Source organism: Lepisma saccharinum, chromosome 2, assembly GCF_977018435.1.
Source record: "Lepisma saccharinum chromosome 2, izLepSacc3.1, whole genome shotgun sequence".
Taxonomy (NCBI): Eukaryota; Metazoa; Arthropoda; class Insecta; order Zygentoma; family Lepismatidae; genus Lepisma; species Lepisma saccharinum.
The window spans coordinates 172,013,838-172,026,139 of record NC_139230.1 but is presented as its reverse complement, the minus strand read 5'-3'; the positions used below and the strand labels follow the sequence as shown (position 1 = coordinate 172,026,139).

Below are 12,302 nucleotides of genomic sequence, written 5' to 3'. Positions count from 1 at the left end.
ACATGAATATCTAGACACCAGTCATGGTGTCACATAAAAAGTTTTATATTTGAAGGTTAGGGTAAAAAACACTTATAAAAACCTTTGATTTTGACAAACTAAAAGTTCCTGTGTTCCTAAAAAGCCCATATTAAAATACAAAAAGGTTTAAAAGCAGGTCCACTGTAATGGCCCAGGAATCCCAACCAGCTGTAGGGCAAAGCATGTGGGAAACGGTCTTGGTACACAGAGTTGAAGGTTGTCTCCCCTCCCTCCATGGGACTGATTCCCCTCAACTCTCACGTCACCAATCCAATGAAACTTCACGTTCCTCCTCCGCAGCTCTCGAAACTTCGACGGTGACATGAAAACCCAACTCAGCGTAATCATTACCAGCTTTATTCCACTTTTTAAGAAAATGAGGCTGCACATATATGCACCGGTTTGGATTGGTGAAGTCAGAGTTGACGGGAATCAGTCCCATGGAGGGGAGGTAACCTTCAACTCTGTGTACGGAGACCGTTTCCCACACGCTTTGCCCTACAGCTGGTTGGGATTCCTGAGCCACTACAGTGGACCTGCTTTTAAACCTTTTTGTATTTTAATATAGACTTTTTAGGAAGACAGGAACTTTTACTTTGTCAGAATCAAAGGTTTTTATAAGTGTTTTTTACCCTAGCCTTCAACCTATATCCATATATAACACTTTTTACGTGACACCATGACTGGTGTCTAGATATTCATGTGGACCTGAAGAAGGAGGAAGTATTGACCTCCGAAACGTAGTTTGGATAAATTTATACTCACTCATGATGTAAGTTGTGAATTTTTTATACTTTTTAGGTATTTACTCTTTTATATTTGATAGGGAGTAACATGCACTTCATCATTGTTATTGTATGGTAGACGCAACCTGGAAATAAAATCAATTTACTACACACTATTATGCATCCACAATGAATTTTGAATGTTTCTATTTCAAATGTCAAATGTTAGTTCTTCCTTATGATGCAATCTTAAAAGGACATGGGCCAAAGACCGGGTCAATGCAATGTACTTCTATTAGGCAATATCCGTAGAATCAGTATTGGAAAGCATCTGTTCAAATTTAGTCAATGACATCAGCTGATACTTTTCCAGACTCACAGTATACAAAAATGCCACCTGGCACTTTTTGTAAAATAAAAATTATCCTGGAAATTAAACAAAAATGCATGATGTGCTTTAATTCTGCACCAATTTTGTGATTATATGACATCCTGATTATCTCATAAGTACGGCAGCAGATACCACTCTACTGCAGGGGGTGCCCATCTCTTCACATAATGTCATAATCTCCACAAGGTATTTAATTACAACAATGTGTTTAGTTTTATCCTATTACTGAAGGTCACTTTTTTAGCTTTACTGAACACTTTACATGATCTGCCCCCCCCCTTTCCTAAATCCTTCCTTTTCATCATCTAATGGATTAAATATAGTGCAAATAGTAGCAAAAGTGACTTGGAATCAGGTAAAGAAAATGAATTACTAAGCACATATAATCTGATTCCCCCTTCCCCATTACACATATTGCATCATGGTGCCACGGTGTAACCTATTACATATATTTTAGAAAAATATCTACACGTTGAATTTTTATTTAAGGGAAAATCCCACCTGCAAAATTTTTAAGGTGTAGTCTATGCCACCAATCTCCCATTGTGTGCACCCCTGATGAACTACCAATGCTTGACATTTGGAATAATAATAAGTTGTTCAAAATATTCATTAACCTTTGGCAATCAGACCTCTCATGTGCCTGACTTTTGAACAGAGCTGACGTCACTTCACTCACGCACTTTTCAAACTTGCCACAAAATACCAAAGAAAATTCGTAACTCAGGAACTAATTGTCGTAGACAGATGAAATTGGTTTGGTTTTCTTTCTTCAAGATACGGCTTGTAACGGAAGTAAAATTTATACATTGTGCCTTCCAATAATTAGTGTTAAAAGAAGAAGAAAGTTGAATTCTTTTGTGCCCCCCCTCAATAGACCGACATAAATGAAAAAGTAGTATGTAGGGGCGATACACTCCTATAACCACGCAAAATTTCGTTGAAATCACACTGATACTTCTTGAGTAAAAATTATAAGATTATAAAAAAGCGGCAGTGTTACCAGCTTCGGGACAACGTCTGGAATTTTGCTTCTAGTGTCGGCTCTATGGATGCTGGATGGACCAAATTTGGAGGGAAGCAAAGACAAACAACCACTCTATGAGGATATGTGATGCACGTGCCACAACTTTGTAAAAAAAAAAACAAAAAAAAAACGGAAATTACAATTACAAAACCTCAATCTCCGCCACTGGTGTGCTGGCAATGTCAGAGGGGCAATGTGATAATTGCAGAATTCAGGTCCTATTTTTTTCTTTTAATGCTATTTACTGCATAGGAATTATTGCCCGTATTATTGTCTGTTGCATAGTAAAACGTAAAGCAAGGGTCATTTCTTTCTTCTTCACACTGCTGATAAAAGTTTCGTCTTCGACAGTTGCGTTATCTTAAAATGCTGAGGATTTTCTCTTCGACCACCTGTTGCTCAAACTTCCAGCTAGTCTCTTTGTTTTTATGCTGCAGCTGGCGCCAGTGTATATCTAGTGTCTGCAAAGCTGTCGCTTCCCGATAACAGCAATGACTCATCCAGCGTGAAGCAAAATGTCATTGTTTTGAATCTCACAAAGCTGTTTTGATTTGAAGATAACGAAATTCGATCTCCAGAAAGAAAAACAAGAGTTAAAACAACTTCATGTTCTGCACCTTCTGATAAGCAAAACTGTAAATTTTATTTTGCATCTGACAAGAATAAACTTCCTCAACACTCGGAGCATGTTGGAAGGAAATGCACACAATATAATCGCCGCTTCTCTTCAGAACCATTCATCTTGGAGAAAAAAAAGTGCTCAATGTAGGAACTGACGCTGGGACTGATTTAAAGGAACATGTTTCAAGGGGAAAACGTTTGGAGGAGCAGATGTTTGACATCGAGAATACTCCTAAATCCAACATTAAATCATCGATTAATGTGAGAGTAAATAAAGATCTCCCATTTTGATATCTAAGAATGCACAGGTTTCATTAAGCTTGATTTGAGTTTATTTTATGCTGATGGGCTAATCGGGACTAAATATACAGTTTAAAGTTAAATACAATTCCAAACCCGAATGATTATCGACTGCGACATTGTTTAATGACGTGTCCTAGAATATGCATTGGGTGAAAACAGATCGCAAGTTGTGTGTTTCCTTTTTCACGCTGGATTACAATGCAAGTCGAGGAAGGAGTTGGGACTGTTCCCTTGAATGGGGGAGGGGGGTGACTATGAAGTTGGTTGAAGCAAAGAAAACATGACTTCTTTTTTTTTCCATGTATTTTACACAGCCGAACCAGAACGAAATTTACAGCCCTGCCTTTTTTTTTGTCTGGTGCCTAGAAAGGTTGTGTTGTTTCTCCCAAGAGATCTTATCTTACCAGTTAATCTTGTAACAGACAATGCTCCAGTAGACCCGTATAAAATCCAACATTCATTTTGCCCGATTATCTACAGACTTTTGCTGGAGCCAGTGTGACTGGTGTCAAGGTTCTTCGAGTTTCGCTTGCAATAAGAGAGAGATTGTTTTCCTTTCCATAGGTGTCAGTGCAAACGAGTTTCTCATGAACTAGAATTGTAAGAATTTCCTGGAAGAGCAACAACTGTGACAACTGAAAGAAAGTAACATTATTTTAAATCCTTTTTTGTGAAGACATTTTCATGTTCTATTTTTTTCTCACAACACGCATCATGTGCATAACAGGTTGTATAACTATCAGGATAAATGGTGTTACTGTCTCCTAGGCATCTTTGCTTCCATTTAAGCTCTGTTTAAGCTGAAAATTGGTGCAAATTCCAATAATGACCCCTTCGAAATAACGACCCTTTTCCCGGGAACTGTGAAAGGTCATTGTATCGAGAGTTGACTGTATCTCCAACTTATCAAATTTCCTGAGAGAGGAAATAATTTAGCCTTAGGAATATGTCTGACTCTTAAAAAGAGTCAGTAAATTGGAGATATGTGACTCCACATTACCTCTAAGGATTGTAAGTGAAGATACATCAATCTGACTCCAAATAGAAGCCAAAACCTCATTTTTTGAAGTTACATTCCTCTGGTCCTCATACGACTTTTGGAAGTGTCCTTTCATCAGTTTCATCATATCATCACTCATCCTCATTTTCATGATGAGTCAAAAGTGGCAGAAAAGTGAAGTAAAATAAACCAAATCAATCAATCACAAAATACTGGTGCAAAATAAGTGGAAACTTTGAATTTTGCAAAATTTCCAAGATAATTGGACTGTGAAACTGTTGAGCAGATCTTTTGCGGGCCCCATGAAAGACCAAAATATGGGAAAAGCATCTGCAGGTATTGGTCAATAAATTTCAACTCATAATTTACAATACTGATACATTAGCATCATCATCTGCTCAACCCTACTTGCAAGTGAATTTATGATTAATTTTAATATGATGCAGTTGCAATGGAATATGTCTACAGTAACATTCGTAACTATTGTGAAAACCCTGAAATATCAGTGCTGGTGGGAATCATTAACACTATCGGTATTGTTACCAACAATGCTCACTTCAGTACTCTCATTACCAATGTGTGTCTGACCTATCATATAATTAAAGCAAACATATAACATTAATCTGATATGCTAGCAACAGAACCAACCTTGGAATCCAACAAAATACAACGAATGCTTTGGTCGTCCACCGATTATCCCAATGCAGGAATCCAAGCTAAGCATTGCTTGTAGACACTGCCCATAAATCGAATTAAACTTTTCTACACCAAGTCTTACAGGGATTAGCACAATTACTGATTTCCAAATGCGTTTGACACTTTTTCCCATGTTTTCCTCTGAGCTGAAACACTGAACGTTCTCCGATCTTGATGTGGATACCCCAAATGTATTTCTAGTTACATTCTGAAATCCATTTCCATGTAAATTTCTATCACTGGTCGAGTACATAATACTAGATTGATCAGCACTGCACTGATCACGTATGTCTTGAAGGTACACTGCAAGAAAATGCAAAGTAAAATTAGTACAAGGAGAAAGCATATCTAATGTTTTCACCCTTCAGTCACCACCTGCACTGTGGTGTAAAAGCCAAGAGATATTTATACGAAGTGTCTGTCAAGTAGGTTTTTATTGACTGGGGCATGTCATTGCCAAATTAACTCTGATCCTTTCTTTATATTGGCTTCTTACACCACACTCAGTTACTTACATACAAAATGCCTTGTCAGCACTAGAAATCTGGGTAGCACATCACACCCCGAACCACTGACACCAAGTGCAAGAGCTTAACATTTGTACAACCAGGGTTTCAGGTAGAAAATGTGAACCCTGTGCTAACACTATCCATAAGGTCCTTATAGATAACTTCCATCTCTGGTTAAAAATCTATACTAAACAACGTAGTTATTACTATTGTGTAATTATACATAACACAGGCTTTTGCCGTTAACCACCAACAAAATTTAGCCCTGTGTAGAGAGATTCAACATAAACAACTTTTCTTGATAACTCTATTTCCGAGTTTGGCTCTACAAGGGCTAGAACAACATAGTGTGACGTTTGTATGCAGTAATGCGTTACAGATGTCAGATTGTTGTCACTGACATTAATTTTTGCTGTCAGATAACATTATGTTAGTACTCTAAGGAAATGGAATCATGATAGCACAGAAGCTGACAGAATGAGACCCAGATATTAAAACTCACTCCATTTATGCATTTTTGAATGGTATGTCCCGGGTTCGATCCCCGGCCGGTTCAAATCCGGGAACTTTTCTAACGGTGGAAGCGGCCCCGGCGCCTACCCAGCGTCGAATAAAATGGGTACCTGGGGGAAACCCTGGGGGGTAAAGGCGGTCAGGGGCATGATGCTGATCACATCACCCCCACTCACGACCGGATCAAGAAAGTGTGGGGCGTTACCCCCACACCCCCTATACACCTTCATGGCGTGGTGCTATGCACAGGGGAAAACTTTACCTTTACTTCTTTTATGTAATAAAAATAATTCGATAGCACCTTTCAGACTTCTTAAAAATGCATAATTTTTTGTCCCCTTTTTTTTTGTCTTTTAGAATCCTGATTCAAATTTATGTTCCTAGACACACTATATTGTCAATATAGACCGAACACCAAAAAATTGACCAATAGTGATCTGCAGGTACTCCAACAAGTAGTGAAGTCAGACTGGATGGCTTCATTGGACACTTTGGCCACGGACGGTTGAATGGCATCGGGAAGTGATGCCAGTACTTGTTCCATCCAGTGAGAGGTGGTGGCACTGGGATCCCATGGGAGAGCTGCCACACACAAACCAATAAAATCTGAAACATGGCACATCGATTACAGTAGTGCAAAGAATGTTGCCAGGGTCCCTAGAACAATGGAAAACATCATGTGGAGTGACGAATCGTGCTACATGTTGTGGCAATCTGATGGATGTATGTGTGGGCATGGCGAATGTCTGGGGAGCAGTTCTTACCAGAGTGTATTGTCCCGACTGTGAAATTCGGCAGGGGTGGAATCATGGTATGGTGTTGGTGCCCTGGTTCTGGTGCTTGGAACCCTGAATGCCGATGTCTATCATGCAATATTAGACAACTCTGTGCTCCTCACTTTGTATCAACAATTCAGAAGTGGCACTTCTAATTTCCAGCACGGCAACATGCCCATATTAAAGCAAGGGCCATTATTGGATCTGACAACATGGGAGTGAATGAACTTGAATGGCCACCTCAGAGCCTTGATCTCAACCCCAAGGAATATCTGTGGGATGAGTTAGAGCACCAGTTGTGATCCAGGCCAAACTGCCCAAACACCACTGCTGAGTTGTTTGCTATTTTGCAGGAGGGATGGAAGAGACTACCGGCTGACTCCGAACCTCATGAGAAGTGTTCCTCAAAGGTTAGGGGCTGTGATAGTGGCAAACATCAGACCTACCCCATGCTGACACCAGACCAGATCGAGGTAAGCACATTTCTATGGGTGTCCGGTCATTGTTGGCAATATAGCATATATTGGAAGCATGAGGCCCTTTGTGGTGGCATATGTTGCACACCCAATAAAAGCAGCTCTATTTCAAGCATTAGAGAGAAAGGTTCCCATTCTCTACAAGAAAAACTGTTTGAATGTTAAAATATTTCTTACCTTACAAAACGTCTAAAAGTTGACAAGATAAAAACGAACACTGCACAAACACATCATATGTTAAAATGAAGTTTCACATAACATTTGTGCAACATCAGGTTAAAGCAGGGTCTAATGGATACAGGTGAAAGGCAGGAGCTACAGTGAGAGGAAGGAAGAAAATGTTAAAATATTCAGTACAGACACATGTTCAAAAATTCAGAACATCACTTTATCTTATTTGTACAGGAATTCAAATTATTACAAATGAATCAACTTATAATTACTCAGAGAAAATTCCATAACGATTCTACCAATGCTTGGATTGGTAGAATAGTAATTGATAATGCAGATGGACGAACATGAAATTTTGTGGATACGAATAAAGTACAGACATAAAATTTACCAGCACTGAAAACCAACATTTACCAATCAGATATAAAATTACACATGTTTCATGAAGAACCTGAATGATAAGTTCATCTCCTAAATCAATGTATGTTGTTTTAGAAATAATTTACAAAACCAGCATCACTTTACAGCCATAAAAATAACAACAAAATGGCAGGGTTTTTTTTGCACTAAATTACAAGTTATTTCTAGATATACCAGAGTGGTAAAATTGTCAGTAATTTTATTGATGTATACCTCAACACATTTTTAAGGGAACAATGAGTAAAAAAAATTAAATGATAGGAAATGTAAACTCTGGTAAAGTAAAATCATGGTTCCACTGCTTGTACATGTGTAAATTGGGAGGCAAAAGTTAATCTCATTTCCATAGCGTCAGGGGGAGAGAGGAGACTATAACTATTGGATGCCCTTCAATCCTCTTGTATAGATCGACCACAAGGAAAAGAACCTTCAGCAAAAAGCGTTTGCGCATCTTCCCTATCATTTACGGGGCTCGAGGCAATGTTGCCAGGTCAAACTTGGAAAATCAGGAGATTGTTCCTTGGGAGACAAAAAGATCTGCTAAAAATCTGATGATCTAATAGTAGCGGATGAATGATGTTCTCGGGGGGAGACATAAGCATGCCCACTGGGGAGCAAGGGGGGAGGAGGCAATTTCCATGAAATCTTGGACATCCACAGATTTTTTCCAGGAAGGGGCAAGCAAGGTATTTTTTTTTCCAGGGTGGTAAATGAGCCATATTGCCCTCATTATAGTACTGCCAAATCAACTCATGTCTGAAATAATATGTTCTTTTAGGTTGACATTCATTTTCGAGGGGGGTGATGGCTATCCTTGCACCCCCTTACGGGCATCGATGCCCCAATATAATTTTATAGAAATTGGAGTATTTTCAAGCTGATGAAAGATCCAAGCAACTATGGGGAAAAGGGGTGTATTATTTCCTTTGTAATTGAACTGTCCCACTTCGTTCTCAGCCAATTTCTTGTTATTAACACTCTACTATGTGTTATTCTTCAGTTATGTTTGGTGAAAGGAAACCGAACATATCTATTTCAGGAGTGGACATGTTTGAAACAAAAAAAAAAGTAAACCATCTGAAGAACACGACCAACATCTTTCATCTCTTCCGCATTTTCCTGTTGTAAAATCTAAGAGGGTGGGGGTGAAACACCCTCAAGTTTGCCCTTTCTCAGCACCAACACAAGGGGGTCAGTCATTTGATATGCCTGTATTTTTGCGAACAATATTTATGACAGGAAATCGTAGAAAGCTGCATTCACAAATGAAGATAATGTGCTGCCTTTCGTTGTTGGCAAATTTTTGACAATCTTTCAAACCAATTTGCTTTCTGCTTGTGTTTGATGTACAGGTATCATTAGGGATGGGCATTCTGCACCATACTGAAAAAATGAATTATGTACATGAAACATATTAGTGAATTATACAACATGCCTTCCTCAATAATTGAAGGTAACAACCCTTATGCTGGGGTGTCACCTTCCCTCCCCAACTGCTAGAAAAAATATATTGGCCACGCTACGAAGTCAGATGTTCTACCTAGTAAGGCATGGATGTGTCATTGTGTTTGTGCCATTTCGTATGCCATTTCATCAGTTCCTCATTCATCCTCATAGTCGTACTTACCTGTAGAGGCACAAAAGTGATGTAAAATAACCAAAATAGAAATAGATATTGGGGTGGGATAAAATACAACCATCTAAAAATAGTAATGTAATGATAGTAATAAAATATATTAATCCAGCACAATTGAGTAGCATTTGGCATAATTTCACAGTTCATGCAGCACTTTTCATGGCTGAGTGGAGTTCCACGTGCTCCATTCTACCTCTCCCCTCCATGTGCAAGTAAGATGAACAGGAAATGCATTTTTGAGCAGTCGCTTGGTGGTTCCATAGCAACAGTTTATTCAGGAAATCTCCTGAGAAATCAATAGGCCTGGCAACACTGGCTCGGACCGTGCTGAAGGCTCCTCCCCCACGCTCGCGAGTGCAATGTGGTTCTGTGCAAGCTCCTTTCGTTGTGATTCCACTATATCATAAATGCTATAATATACACATTATAGCATTCTTGATACCTTCACTAAGAGCCCTACATATTTTACGTGCAGGCAGCACAAAAAACAGTTCTGCACCACTGGACAAAGGGAGTGGCTGCTGAACAAAGGGGTTTCTACCGTGTCACCAAATCAACAAGTGGGAATGTACGTGAGTCTAGATGTATGTAATTAACAATTTGTAGTAAAGTTTAATTTCATTGTTACTATTGTGATTTTTTTTTTTTAGATTTATTTTCATTGGTTTCGAAAACATTGCTTCTTTATCAATGTTGGTGTTTCAAAACACACTTTTGGCAATAGAAGTACGACCTTCCGACATTCCTGGTGCCAAAAGCAAGGGTGTGGGTGGTGGAAGGGGGAAGGGGGAGACTGCAGGGAAAGAAAGTCAAAAGCCTCCAGGTGCCAACAAGGGGTTGGAAAACAGCCAACTGCTCTTTGCTGTTTCACAAAACAATACAAAGGAAGTATTGTTGAATGATTTGCCTTGTTTCTGTCGGTCATTCTATTTTAAGTCCCTTGCATCACGTGTTTACTTAGGTAAGTTGCCATGGAGGGTATGACAGACTAACAAAGCAAGTTGGATGAATTGAAATTATTTGAGTTTGAACTTTCGTTCAGTGTGTGTGTTCCCCAGCTTGTGTTGTGTGACCAGCAGCAAGCTGTGGCATTGAGGCTTTTTTCTCCTCCAACAAGAGTAAAGGGCATATAAGATGGCAAGAAGACCTGGTTTGTCACTGAGTGAAGATGAAGACATCACCAACCTGATGAGTTTGGGGAGTGACTCCAGTGAGAACAAGGGGACTCAGAGTGGATCTTCAGATGACGAAAGTAACTCTGCTCCTGATGACTCGACCTAGCAAAAACCAACTGGACAGCACCAACTGTTTACTCCCCTACCATTTGCAGGTAACCATGGTGTGACTGCCTCATGGATGCAAATTCATCTCCCCTTGACTTCTTCCGATTACTGTTCACAGACACACTTTTCCATCTACTGGTTGTGGAATCCAAGAGATACTATGACCAGCATGTTGCAAAACATGGGACAACAAGACAAGCAACTCCGTTTACGATCCACGACTTCTTCACCTTCTTTTCCCTTCTTCTGGCAATGGGACATCATGGAGTAGCCAGAATCAAAGACTATTGGGCACATGATGGACTGTTTTCAAGCCCCTGGTTCAGATAGGCTATCTGCAGAGACAGCTTTTTACATATCCTCAGGTTTCTTCACTTCGAGGACAATTCCCAGCACCGAGACCCAAATGCATGAGACTACAATAGGTTGTGGAAGATCAGATGTATATTTGATGGAATCAATGACCAATACAGCAGACATTATGCTCTTACCGAACGTATATCTGTTGCTGGTCGTGGTTCTATTCAAAGGAGGGGTGATCTTCAAACAGTATATCCCGAAGAAGAACAAGCGGTTTGGAATAAAGATATTCCAAATCAGTGACAAATGTTAGCCATAAATTGTTTATGGATTTCTCATCACCTGCGTTGTACGATGAACAAGCGACTCTTGGAATCCAGTGCTGTGGTACTGTGAATCCAAGTCAACAAGGTATGCCCCCCTCTTCAAAGAAAAGGACTTATGTCTCTCAAAGCGACCTGTTGGAAGGACAAACGAGAAGTTTGCATTCCGGCAAACATGCATGCACCACCAGTACATGGAAATTTCAAAGATGGCAATAGCAATGCTGCCATTGTTTTCAACTATAACAAGTCCATGGGGTATGTCGACAAATCAGACCAAATGACGTGTGCATACTCCCAGCGTAGACGAACTCGGAAATGGACGACCAAACTTTTTATGCATTTACTTGACAAGACAGTTCTGAATGCGTAACTAATGTATCGACTCTACCACACGAACGTGACACACCTGAACTTCAGACTGCAGCTTTTAAGCCTCCTCTTGGAGGAGGGGAAGAAGGACACCTCTGCCAGGCCCTCGCAAGGTAGCCCAGGTCTGTCAACAATACCCAGATGGACCTTCCACATGCCTGTGGAGGCAAAGGTGCAGGTTTTGTGCAGAGCGGAGTAAAGAGAAGAAAACAAATTTCCAGTGCCCGGAATGCAATGTTCCCCTCTGCACCTTATGCTTCTGAAAGTATCATGCCCAGTAGGAGGTACATAGCAGCCAGGTGGTGTCAAGTGTGACGAATTCTCCTAACTTACGTGTTTTGATAATTACGTCACAACACTCCGTCGCCGTGCTCGGAGAAAACATCGCGTAATCTTGCATTCTTTTGATGTGCTTTTGCATTTACTCAAGAGATGGTGCCACCGATACCTTTACGTGATTCAGCTTATCTCCTAGCTTTGGCAGTCGTTCGAGCGGAAGCATTGCAGTGAGTACAGACCAGACGTCTTTTGCAATCGCTTGAGTCGGCAGTGGCCGCGGCTCATTCCTTGTGATGCAATGCAGCATGTAAAAGTTTGACTTGAAGTTATAGTTTTCTCCCATGTGCGACTATCTGTTTAGTGCTGCGAACATTATTAACAGGTTTGCTTAATATATTTGTCTCATGTAACGGAGGCAACGTTGTGCTTGAACAGTGTTTGACAGTTAATTGCTGACATA

The 12,302-nt window shown here is 40.0% G+C and overlaps 1 protein-coding gene across 1 annotated transcript in view; it reads right to left on the bottom strand.

Moving 5' to 3' along the window:
- Positions 1-12,302, bottom strand: part of Atg4b (Autophagy-related 4b) — a 39,174-nt gene that overhangs the window by 4,138 nt on the left and 22,734 nt on the right. The window contains exon 5 of the mRNA XM_083117721.1: positions 4,737-5,087. Coding sequence (XP_082973847.1) covers positions 4,737-5,087 — 351 coding nt within the window. The remainder of the gene's footprint in view (positions 1-4,736; positions 5,088-12,302) is intronic.